General features: G+C 44.1%; 1 protein-coding gene across 1 annotated transcript in view; it reads right to left on the reverse strand.

Moving 5' to 3' along the window:
- Positions 1-640: 640 nt before the first annotated feature.
- Positions 641-11,813, reverse strand: part of scap (SREBF chaperone) — a 65,876-nt gene continuing 54,703 nt past the window's right edge. The window contains 4 exon segments of the mRNA XM_034239832.1: positions 641-875; positions 2,353-2,905; positions 3,451-3,566; positions 7,337-7,538. Coding sequence (XP_034095723.1) covers positions 786-875; positions 2,353-2,905; positions 3,451-3,566; positions 7,337-7,538 — 961 coding nt within the window. The 3' untranslated portion in view covers positions 641-785.

The raw sequence follows: 11,813 nt of genomic DNA on the forward strand, positions 1-11,813 counted from the left end.
TCCCACCCCACAGGAAGTAGAGTTTACTTCCTCTGATGTCTCCACCCCACAGGAAGTAGAAGTGTACTCCTCTGAGTCCTCACCCCACAGGAAGTAGAGTGTACTTTCCTCTGTGTCTCACCCCACAGGAAGTAGAGTTTACTTCCTCTGTGTCTCACCCCACAGGAAGTAGAGTGTACCTTCATCTGAGTCCATCCCAGTGAATAAGAGTGTACTTCCTCTGAGTCCCACCCCACAGGAAGTAGAGTGTACTTCCTCTGAGTCCCACCCCACAGGAAGTAGAGTTTACTTCCTCTGTGTCTCACCCCACAGGAAGTAGAGTGTACTTCCTCTGAGTCCCACCCCACAGGAAGTAGAGTGTACTTCCTCTGTGTCTCACCCCACAGGAAGTAGAGTGTACTTCCTCTGTGTCTCACCCCACAGGAAGTAGAGTTTACTTCCTCTGTGTCTCACCCCACAGGAAGTAGAGTGTACTTCCTCTGAGTCCCACCCCACAGGAAGTAGAGTGTACTTCCTCTGAGTCCCACCCCACAGGAAGTAGAGTGTACTTTCTCTGTGTCTCACCCCACAGGAAGTAGAGTGTTACTTCCTCTGAGTCCTCACCCCACAGGAAGTAGAGTTACTTCCTCTGTAGTCTCACCCCACAGGAAGTAGAGTTTACTTCCTCTGTGTCTCACCCCACAGGAAGTAGAGTTTACTTTCCTCTGTGTCTCACCCCACAGGAAGTAGAGTTTACTTCCTCTGAGTCTCACCCCACAGGAAGTAGAGTTTACTTCCTCTGAGTCTCACCTGTTGTTGAGGAAGGCCAGTGCTGTGATTCCAGAGCCCCCGTCTTCATTAACGCAGCGCAGCGAGCCCTCCACTGCATCCCACAACTGGAACCAAATATGAGTTTCAATCAATTTCACATTTCTTTCTTAAAGTGCATGTAACATTGCGGTAATTTGAATTGATATTTCAAACATAACATTAGAGGAGGTAGTGGTTCAGTAACCAGCTCCAAACTCTAAGCTGCTCTTAATGACAATAATAACATTTTAATTTCAAAAGTGTCCAAGAACAAGTCTTTCTAATTATCATTAGGCGTGATAAGGACGAAAGCATCTCTTAGTAGCGGATGAGAAGCTCATGTTTCACCTGTAATACTTACTTGTCATAATGGTCAAATGTGAATGGAAGACTGAGATGTCTTAAAATATCTTTCGAGTAACTTTCAAGATATTCAATCTCCACCCGAGTGGACAGTGAGACAAAAAGACACGAATAAATATATAACATAATGTTTGATCATCAACAAGACCTGAAATAACATATGTGACCTGCTCTATCGAAATCAGTCGCATTGACCCGAAGACACATTTTGAGTTGTATACACTGCTGGAAAGAGGAGATTCCTAGCTTTCTAATGATATCAGGATTGTTGTTGTACTCCAAATATTAAGCGAAATATGTCACATTATATGATGACTGTCACCGAGTCATCATGTTGAGAAAAAGGCCTTCAAAGTTTTCCTCTTCTCTGGAATCCATCGATCTGATTGGTTATTAGCAAATGATCAAAATACTACGGAGGGAAGATATTTTCGTTTGGATTACTGGTCTGGGGGAAGCTCGCGAGTGTGTGTGTGTGTGTGTGTGTGTTGTGTGTGTGTGTGTGTGTGTGTGTTTGTGTAATTTTGCGTTTGTTTCCCGGGGAAAACCCTCACGAGAAACACCGGCTGTTGTTACGCCTGCTGTGACGTCAAGTTACTCCGTTCTCCGCTTGTAATTATGCCGAAGCTTCAAAGTTGTATTTATCATCTGAATTTGCCGAAACAAGTTTAATATTCTGAAAGACTTTGTTTATTTGAAATCAGATGAAAACAAACTGTAGCGGACCCTGCCGTGTTATCTATGATTACTATACTCTTACATTCATAATGTCAGCCGGAGGGAGGGGGGGCGGCGCTGCGGAAGAGCAGATTGCAAATGAGAGGTGCCTGTCTTCGTCCCTTTACAAGCTTCAAAAATGTATTTATCGTGTGATTTTGGAAATAAAAGTTTCATATTCTGAAAGCCAAGACTTTGTTTATTTAAAATCAAACAAAACACCCTGAACCCCGAAAAAATAGTTTTTTACGCAAATCCACGTTTATTTTGAAATGAGCCGTTGCGACTTTCGACTGATTTCGATAGAGCGGGTCACATATTTGTTCAGGTCTTCGTGTAAAAATGGATACATACACAATATTATATAATTCTGAATTTGTTGTTTTGTCTGTCTGACTGTTTTGGGTTTTTCTGTAAAGCGACCGTGGGTCCCCTGAAAGGCGTTATATACATTTCAGTTATTATTATTATTCCTCCACGCACCTCCAGCTTCCCGCTGCTCCTCCCTGCAGCGATCAGGTTTCCTCTGAGCTCCAGCGCCCACACGGAGCTCTCCCAGTCGGCGGTGGCCTGCGTCCCCGCGGCGGAGCCTCTTTCTGGGGTCAGCGAGGCAGAGGCGTCCCCTCCGCTGAGTCTCCTCTGGAGCGGGACCCCTGAGGGCGGGGAGGACGAGGCCGAGGGGTACGTGGAGGGGGAGGGGGGCTCGTGCTCGATGTAGGCGCGCTCCACCAGACCCCCGAAGTCAAAGCCGTCGCGGGGCGGGGTGCAGAGGTGGGAGGGGGGCGGGGTGCAGAGGTGGGACGGGGGCTGGGAGGCGAAGTTGGTGTCGATGAGCGGCGTGAGGTCGGGCTGGTCGGTGAACAGCGTGGGACGGGAGGGGGCGGAGCGGCGTCTCAGAGGGAAGCCGTCCTCCTCAGAGAGCCCGTCGCTGAGGGGGGGGTCGGAGCCCAAACACTCAAACTCTGAGGCTCCGCCCACACCGTCCCAGCCGTCCCGCTGATCCCAGAAGCCACTGCTGCTGCTGCTGCGCTTCAACCTGAGGACCAATCAGAGTAGAGCTCCATCAACACTACTGTTTGTCACCGCCTTGTTTCACTCAAAGTGCAACATATTTTACTAATAATGCCGGTTTATAAACTATATAAACCGGCATCACCCGAACCCTCTCTTTTTATGATGTATTTATTGTTATTTCCTTGCTTTTATTTGTATGTTTAGTTCCTACACCAGCACATAATGTGACCACCAGAGAGCACTGACAAGTTCATGTTTGTAACTCAAATGTCAAATGTCCTGCTCATTACATAGTTTAATTACAATTCCTTAAATACAAAAAATTAAAAGGGACTCAAATAATATAGAAAACAGCCTCAAAAATGCAGTATTGTCTGTGCTGTCATTCAAATAATTATATTTACATATTTGGCTTTATAAAATGCTGAGGTGTGCTGTTATTATACCATAAAGACTGATGGTGACTGAAAAGGATTAAAGTAAAGATTAAAATAAAAAGCACTGGACAGATTTAGCACTAAGAAAATCTGACATATATAATAAAATCAGTATTGTGAAAGTGCTCACCCCTGGTGTGGGATGACGGTCAGACAGTCTCCAGTCTGAGCATCCCAGACCCGGATCTGACCCGCCAGACAGCAGCTGGCCAGAAGCATCCCGTCGCTGGCCAGACACTCGATGTCCTGCAGCACACAAACACAGAGCGTGAGCCAAGAGGACAGACACATGGAAGAGTTTTACTCAGTCTGTGATGGAAGTTATAACTCCAAAAAGTACGATTTCTGCCTCAAATTTATCTTAGGCAGTATTTAGCCTCCCCTTTTATTTTTTTTCCCACAACCCTTGTTGGGAGGCTGTTGTCTTCCTCCTGATGTCCGTCCATCTCTACTACAAAAACCTGATCTAAAACAGCCTCATGGTCTAAATGCTGTCTGGAACAATGCTTTAAACAATGCTTTAAAGGTCCCCTATTATACTGTTTTTCATCAATATATCACAGGTCTCAGATATATACAGAGCCTGTCTCTGATTGGCTGAAACACCAAACAGATCATTGCAGCATTACCCATAATCCCCTCTGTTTTCAGCCCTGTTTCCAAAGTGCTGATTCTCTGTCTGTTACTTTAGATGATGAAAATAAGGAGCCCCTCCCCAACGCCCCTAGCGAGAGAGATTTGGTTACAAAAGAACTCAATGGTGCTCTAGGAGGAGATTTCAGGTGATACAGGGGGGGGGGTTACCTTGGTTGCTGAGTGGCTAATGGTTACTCAAAGACAACCACCATCGTTATGAACATCATAAAGTGGCCAAAATCTGATCAGCTCATTTTCAGACAGGTTTTATAGAAATGGATCAAAAAGAGAGAGATCTTTGTTCCTGAAACTTTCCAGAGTCTCTTTCCACTAGAGGGGGACACATTGGTTGATGTAGAAGAGACATGAAGAGAGGGGACACATGTTGATGTAGAAGATCACATGAAGAAGAGGGGACACATGGTGATGTAGAAGAGAACATGAAGAGAGGGTGGACACATGTTGATGTAGAAGATACATGAAGAAGAGGGGACCACAGTGGTTGATGTAGAGATACATGAAGAAGAGGGGACACATGTTGATTGTAGACGAAAACATGAAGAAGAGGTGACAAACATGTTGATTGTAGAAGAAGCACTGCAAGAAAGAGGGACAGGGGACACAATGTTGATGTAGATACATGAGTAATAGGGGACACATGTTGATGAAAGAGGGGACACATGTTTGATGTATAAGACCCAGAGAGGGAACACCATGTTGATGTAGAAGACACATGAAGGAAGAGGGGACACATGTTTGATGTAGAAGAGACATGAAGAAGAGGGGACACATGTTGATGTAGAAGAGACATGAAGAAGAGGGGACACATGTTGATGTAGAAGACACATGAAGAAGAAGGACACAGTTGATGTAGAAGACACATGAAGAAGAGGGGACACATGTTATGTAGAAGAGACATGAAGAAGAGGGGACACATGTTGATGTAGAAGAGACATGAAGAAGAGGGACACATGTTGATGAAGAAGAGACATGAAGAAGAGGGGACACATGTTGATGAAGAAGAGACATGAAGAAGAGGGGACCATGTTGATGTAGAAGAGACATGAAGAAGAGGGACACATGTTGATGAAAAGAGACTGAAGAAGAGGGGACACATGTTGATGTAGAGGAGACATGAAGAAGAGGGGACACATGTTGATGTAGAAGAGACATGAAGAAGAGGGGACACATGTTGATGTAGAATGAAGAAGAGGGGACACATGTTGATGTAGAAGAGACATGAAGAAGACGGGACACATGTTGATGTAGAGGAGACAATGAAGAAGAGGGGACACATGTTGATGTAGAAGAGACATGAAGAAGAGGGGGACACATTGGTGATGTAGAAGAGACATGGAAGAAGAGGGGACACATGTTGATGTAGAAGAGACATGAAGAAGAGGGGACACATGGTGATGTAGAAGAGACATGAAGAAGAGGGGGACACATGTTGATGTAGAAGAGACATGAAGAAGAGGGGACACATGTTGATGTAGAAGAGACATGTAAGGACAGAGGGGACACATGGTGATTGTAGAAGAAGACATGAAGAAGAGGGGACACATGTTGATTGTAGAAGAGACATTGAAGTAATAGGGGGACACATGTTGATGTAGAAGAGACATGAAGAAGAGGGGACACATTGGTGATGTAGAAGAGACATGGAGAAGAGGGACACAATGTTGATGTAGAAGAGACATGAAGAAGAGGGGGACACATGTTGATGTAGAATAGACATGAAGAAGAGGGGACACATGTTGATGTAGAAGAGACATGAAGAAGAGGGGACACATGTTGATGTAGAGGAGACATGAAGAAGAGGGGACACATGTTGATGTAGAAGAGACATGAAGAAGAGGGGACACATGGTGATGTAGAAGAGACATGGAGAAGAGGGGACACATGTTGATGTAGAAGAGACATGAAGAAGAGGGGACACATGGTGATGTAGAAGAGACATGAAGAAGAGGGGACACATGTTTGATGTAGAAGAGACATGAAGAAGAGGGGACACATGTTGATGTAGAAGAGACATGAAGAAGAGGGGACACATGTTGATGTAGAAGAGACATGGAGAAGAGGGGACACATGTTGATGTAGAAGAGACATGAAGAAGAGGGGACACATGTTGATGTAGAAGAGACATGAAGAAAGAGGGGACACATGTTGATGTAGAAGAGACATGAAGAAGAGGGGACACATGTTGATGTCGAAGAGACATGTAGAAGAGGGGACACATGTTGATGTAGAAGAGACATGAAGAAGAGGGGACACATGTTGATGTAGAAGAGACATGAAGAAGAGGGGACACATGTTGATGTAGAAGAGGACATGAAGAAGAGGGGACACATGTTGATGTAGAAGAGACATGAAGAAGAGGGGACACATGTTGATGTAGAAGAGACATGAAGAAGAGGGGACACATGTTGATGTAGAAGAGACATGGAGAAGAGGGGACACATGTTGATGTAGAAGAGACATGAAGAAGAGGGGACACATGTTGATGTAGAAGAGACATGAAGAAGAGGGGACACATGTTGATGTAGAAGAGACATGAAGAGAGGGGACACATGTTGATGTCGAAGAGACATGTAGAAGAGGGGACACATGTTGATGTAGAAGAGACATGAAGAAGAGGGGACACATGTTGATGTAGAAGAGACATGAAGAAGAGGGGACACATGTTGATGTAGAAGAGACATGAAGAAGAGGGGACACATGTTGATGTAGAAGAGACATGAAGAAGAGGGGACACATGTTGATGTAGAAGAGACATGAAGAAGAGGGGACACATGTTGATGTAGAAGAGACATGGAGAAGAGGGGACACATGTTGATGTAGAAGAGACATGAAGAAGAGGGGACACATGTTGATGTCGAAGAGACATGTAGAAGAGGGGACACATGTTGATGTAGAAGAGACATGAAGAAGAGGGGACACATGTTGATGTAGAAGAGACATGAAGAAGAGGGGACACATGTTGATGTAGAAGAGACATGAAGAAGAGGGGACACATGTTGATGTAGAAGAGACATGAAGAAGAGGGGACACATGTTGATGTAGAAGAGACATGAAGAAGAGGGGACACATGTTGATGTAGAAGAGACATGAAGAAGAGGGGACACATGTTGATGTAGAAGAGACATGAAGAAGAGGGGACACATGTTGATGTAGAAGAGACATGAAGAAGAGGGGACACATGTTGATGTAGAAGAGACATGAAGAAGAGGGGACACATGTTGATGTAGAAGAGACATGAAGAAGAGGGGACACATGTTGATGTAGAAGAGACATGAAGAAGTGGATTTTGTATAATAGGTGACCTTTAAACAATCACCATTTGGACCAACGTAATACTTTACTAAGCCTGAGACCCTCACCATGCTGTGGCCCCTCAGCAGCAGCGGGGAGATCTCGCTGACGGGAGGCGAGTATCCGTAGTCGTCGCAGGGCAGCTCCCCGCGGCGCCGGCGCCCGTGAGAAACCCCGTTCTGGCCGTAGTTCCGCGGGCAGAGGACCCGGTAGAGACAGAAGAGCAGCAGAACCAGCAGGACCCCCGCCGCCAGACCCAGAGCCGCAACCCTGGAGAGGAGGAGGGGGGAAAGAGGAGGATATGTGTATTTTAATCAGCTAAACACTTCTGTTTTCCTGCAGCATAATCAGGATTGTGGGAAACGGTATTTCGATCTCTCCGTCTGTACACACTAACTGGAAGATTGACCATAAAGTTGACTTTGATCCAAACCATTGTTAAAGTGTGCAGTTTGGACAACAACGGCCTTCTAGAGGTCACATTTAAATACGATTTCATTTCATTCCTGTTCCATAGTGAAATATATGTTATTACATATTACAATTCGTAGCTATTTAAATGCTGCTACTCATCTTGTTGCCTTGGATGATGAACTTATTTCCCTTTATTTTAGTTTCTTATTACTAATTTGTACTTCTCTCTTGTTTAAACGTGTTAGTTACTTTATTATTGCTTTGCTCTTTATCTGCTATGTCACTTTTCTTTTAGATTTCCCAGCTGTGGGACTACTAAAGGAATTCTGATTTGTTTAACTACAATACAATTATTTGTTTTACAGTAGCCCAACATGCATTTCCTCTAAAGGCTTTTTCCACATTGTTAACAACTTTTGAATGACTTCAGGTCTGCAAGTTAGTAAATAAGTGTTTACATGTTTAAGATGTTACTTTTAAGTAAAAAAATTAGACTGTAGATACATTCTGACACAAAACACCGGAGAGCTCTGAGCCACACCTCAAAAATATTCAACTGGTTAAACTGAAATGGGCAATTGTTGTAGTGAAGGTGTTTGAAATGTAACTCTAAGTCTAAGATAAGTAATCCTGAAGTAATCCTTCAGAAACAGGTGATTTAAAGTATAGGATGAGTGACTATTGTTGTTCTATGACATGTCTGACATAGTATTACAGTATCTTTCTTGTAGCGCTAAATGTTCTCACTGCTCACTTGTGTTTTGTTGCCACTCATCACTCTGCTCGACAGCTACTGATTGGAAGTATCATCGTCAGATACAAGTGTGACTGAAAGTATCCACCGTCATGCTTCCACAGTGACATATCTCTGCTTCTTCCACTCTCATCTGGGGAATGTGCTATAACTGTGATGATAAACCAGAGACCTGAAATACCAGTCTCTGTTACTGAGGAAGGTTGTGTCATTTAACAAAAGACGTAAGGTGTAGAGTGACATTTGTATTAGACAGTAGAAAGGAAATGAGCCGTATTTGTATTCTCCATTATGCACTGTTACTTAATGTTGTTTATTTCCATGGCCATTTATGGCGCATTTCCACTGCAGGCCTCGCTCGGTATGGCTAGGCCTCGTTAGGCCCGGCTCACTTTATGCTGCGTTTCCATTACAGTTTAGGAACTGGGGTAGTTACTATAGTAACGCAGTGTAGGTGGAGCCGTGACGTCATCTTCAATGAGAACCCCAGAAAAACAACACAGCTGTTAGCTGTTAGCACTCAGAGCTCACAGCTCCTCATATCTGTTCAGAAACTAGACAAAAGTTAAACAAGTACAAACCACAGACTGCCTGTGTCATGGTGAATACAGTCGCTGGTTTATTTATGTCTGTAGGCCGTTGTTGTGAGTGTGGACGGTCGGAGCATAATAACGTTAGCTTAGCCTTTAGAAAACACGCATTTTAAAAAGGGTTTTTCGCCTGCCGTCTGTCTGCAGACTTGTCAAATCATTAATTCATGGTTTTTACTAACCGGTATCAGTATGTTGTTAATTCGGCATCATTTTGAAACGTGTATTACAATTAAATCACGGTCAAATATGTTCATCTTGTTGTAGTTGTAGCCCCCTTGCCAGCGATTCTCTCTCTAGTTTAGCATACTCAGCCCGACTCAGCCCGGTTGTTCCTGGCCCTAGAACCACGATTTTATGGGGCCAGAAAAACTGTGAATTAGGACCCGCTAGCCGGTACCAGGCCAAGTGGAAACGCAACCAAAAACGGGCCCGGCACGCTTAAAGCGAGCTACCCGCTGCGGTGGAAACGCGCCAATATTGTATTCTATGTTTCTTAACAGTTTTTTAAGTTGAATTGGGAGGGGATGGGTTAGTGTGAAGGGGAATTATTTGTTTAATTGGATAGAAATACACTTCTTTGATAATATCACTGTATGAGTGTATCTGTCCTTCAATAAAAAAACATAGTAAATAAGCAAAACATTTCAAAAAGACGGCCCAGAACAGACACAAACCCTGGATGCTTTGATGACATTTCCAGCATCTTATAACCCAATGAAGACCATTTAAAATGAAGCTTTATCCTAATGGTTGCTTGATTTATAATGAGCAACCAGGCTGATAAACGCACAGTTAGCACAGGATCTTTTTGGGGCTGTCCAATTCCAATTGAACTGGGTTTTTTGTGAGTTTAACATGAGACACTCACTGAGTTGTAAGGCTGTTCTCGTGACCAAGCCCGCCTTAACTTGCCATCAGGCCCTGGGGCTGATTTTGTAGGCCCCCTATTTAAACAACAAATCAAAGTCATTTATACCCTTGGCAGGCTCTGTGATCGCACTTCTCCACTCTGCTCTATGCGCGCCTGGTCCTCTCCTCCAGACGAGTGACGTATCGGGCCTCCCACATGTATTTGTCCGGTTGCCGTTGGCTCCCCTCCACGTAGCAAGTCCTTGTCGTCCTCTCCATCTCCTCCAACAGATAATGTCGTCCCTCCTGTCTGTTTTTCCTCTCCCGCTACTCCATCGCTATCAGAACCAGACGGCCTACTTGGCTCCGCAGCCGGCACCGCTGCCGCTCGGTACAGAACTAATCTGTCCTTCCTCCTCATCCTGGCCTACAGGTTTAAAATAACCTGTAAGCTTCGGCATTTTTTTGTAATAGCTGCTTGTCTCGAAACTCCTTTTCCCTCAACAATTTCCTTTTCCGAGCGCCACTCTCAAACTTTTTCTTCTCCGACATTTTCTCCTAAACAACCTTCATCTGTCACTCAATCACTCGCAATTTGAATAAGTCACATGTGAAACATATTCTCATTCTGATTGGCTGTTAAGTGGTGCCCACTGACTGTTACGGAGTCATCTCTGGAATCCATCGATCTGATTGATTAGCGGAGCAAATGATCAAAATACTAGGGAAGATATTTGCGTTTGGATTACTGGTCTGGGGGAAGCTCACGAGTGTGTGTGTGTGTGTGTGTGTGTGTGTTCGTGTGTGTGTGTTCGTGTGTGTGTGTATACATGTGTGTGTGTTTGTGTATTTTTGCGTTTGTGTGTATTGTGTTTGTTTCCCGGGGAAAACCCTCACGAGAAACACCGGCTGTTGTTATGCCTGCTGTGACGTAAAGTTACTCCATTCTCTGCTTGTAATTATGCCAAAGCTTCAAAGTTGTATTTATCACCTGAATTTGCCGAAACAAGTTGATCCGAAAAAATGATCCGGCTCACTAACGGAAAAAGACAGTATCTATAAGGGACGGCTCGAGTCAAAATTCAAGCACCATCTCAGTCCTGGTCTGGCGGAGACCCCCCCCCCCCCCCCCCCCCTCGTCCGAATGACTTTAAAGTTACGGCAGAACCACAGTCCCTGTTCTAACCCTTCAAAATGATGCCCAGACATCAGATCTTCTCAGTCAGATTTCAAAACAACGCTAACAGCGGAGCTCCTTCTCCAACAGACTGCTGCAGCTCCGCTGTCACAAGGGCAGACACAGGAACACATTCCTGCCCACTGCAATAACTCAGTAGAACAAATCACCTCCGGCTGGCAGAGAACTCTCTGCTCCACAGCTTCTCTTGGACTTAAAACCCCACAGTACATTTTACATTTATATAATCAGTTTAATATTCAATATTCCATCCCTCACATATGTATATATAACAACTTGCGTTATCTCTTGTTATTGTTCATTTGTAAATTCCACATGTATATTTTCTACTTTCTTTGTATTGTTCAATGCCGTGTCTTTTTATGCTGCTGCAACACAAACATTTCCCAAATTGGGATCAATAAAGTACTTCTCATCTTAACGCGACTTCTCCCGGTCACCGAGCAAAACATGAACACTGCCATCGTGTCACCTTATTTACCGATGGTGGTAAAGAGGGTTAACATCGATGCCTAAGTCTCACTGATGTAAGTTATTTTTTTAAATGTATATGTTCTGGTACTCGGTTTGCCAAAAACCGCAGGATTTTGTTGCTGTAATGTGAGATTGTGCAGACACCCTTATGTAAAGTAGAGATGTAACTGTTCATTGCTTTTATTTTTATATAAATATGGCGTTAGTGCAAACATTGCACTATAACTTAAGCTGAAGCTAACAGTAATAGCTATAAGATCTAT

Source organism: Gymnodraco acuticeps, unplaced genomic scaffold (genome assembly GCF_902827175.1).
Source record: "Gymnodraco acuticeps unplaced genomic scaffold, fGymAcu1.1, whole genome shotgun sequence".
NCBI lineage: Eukaryota > Metazoa > Chordata > Actinopteri > Perciformes > Bathydraconidae > Gymnodraco > Gymnodraco acuticeps.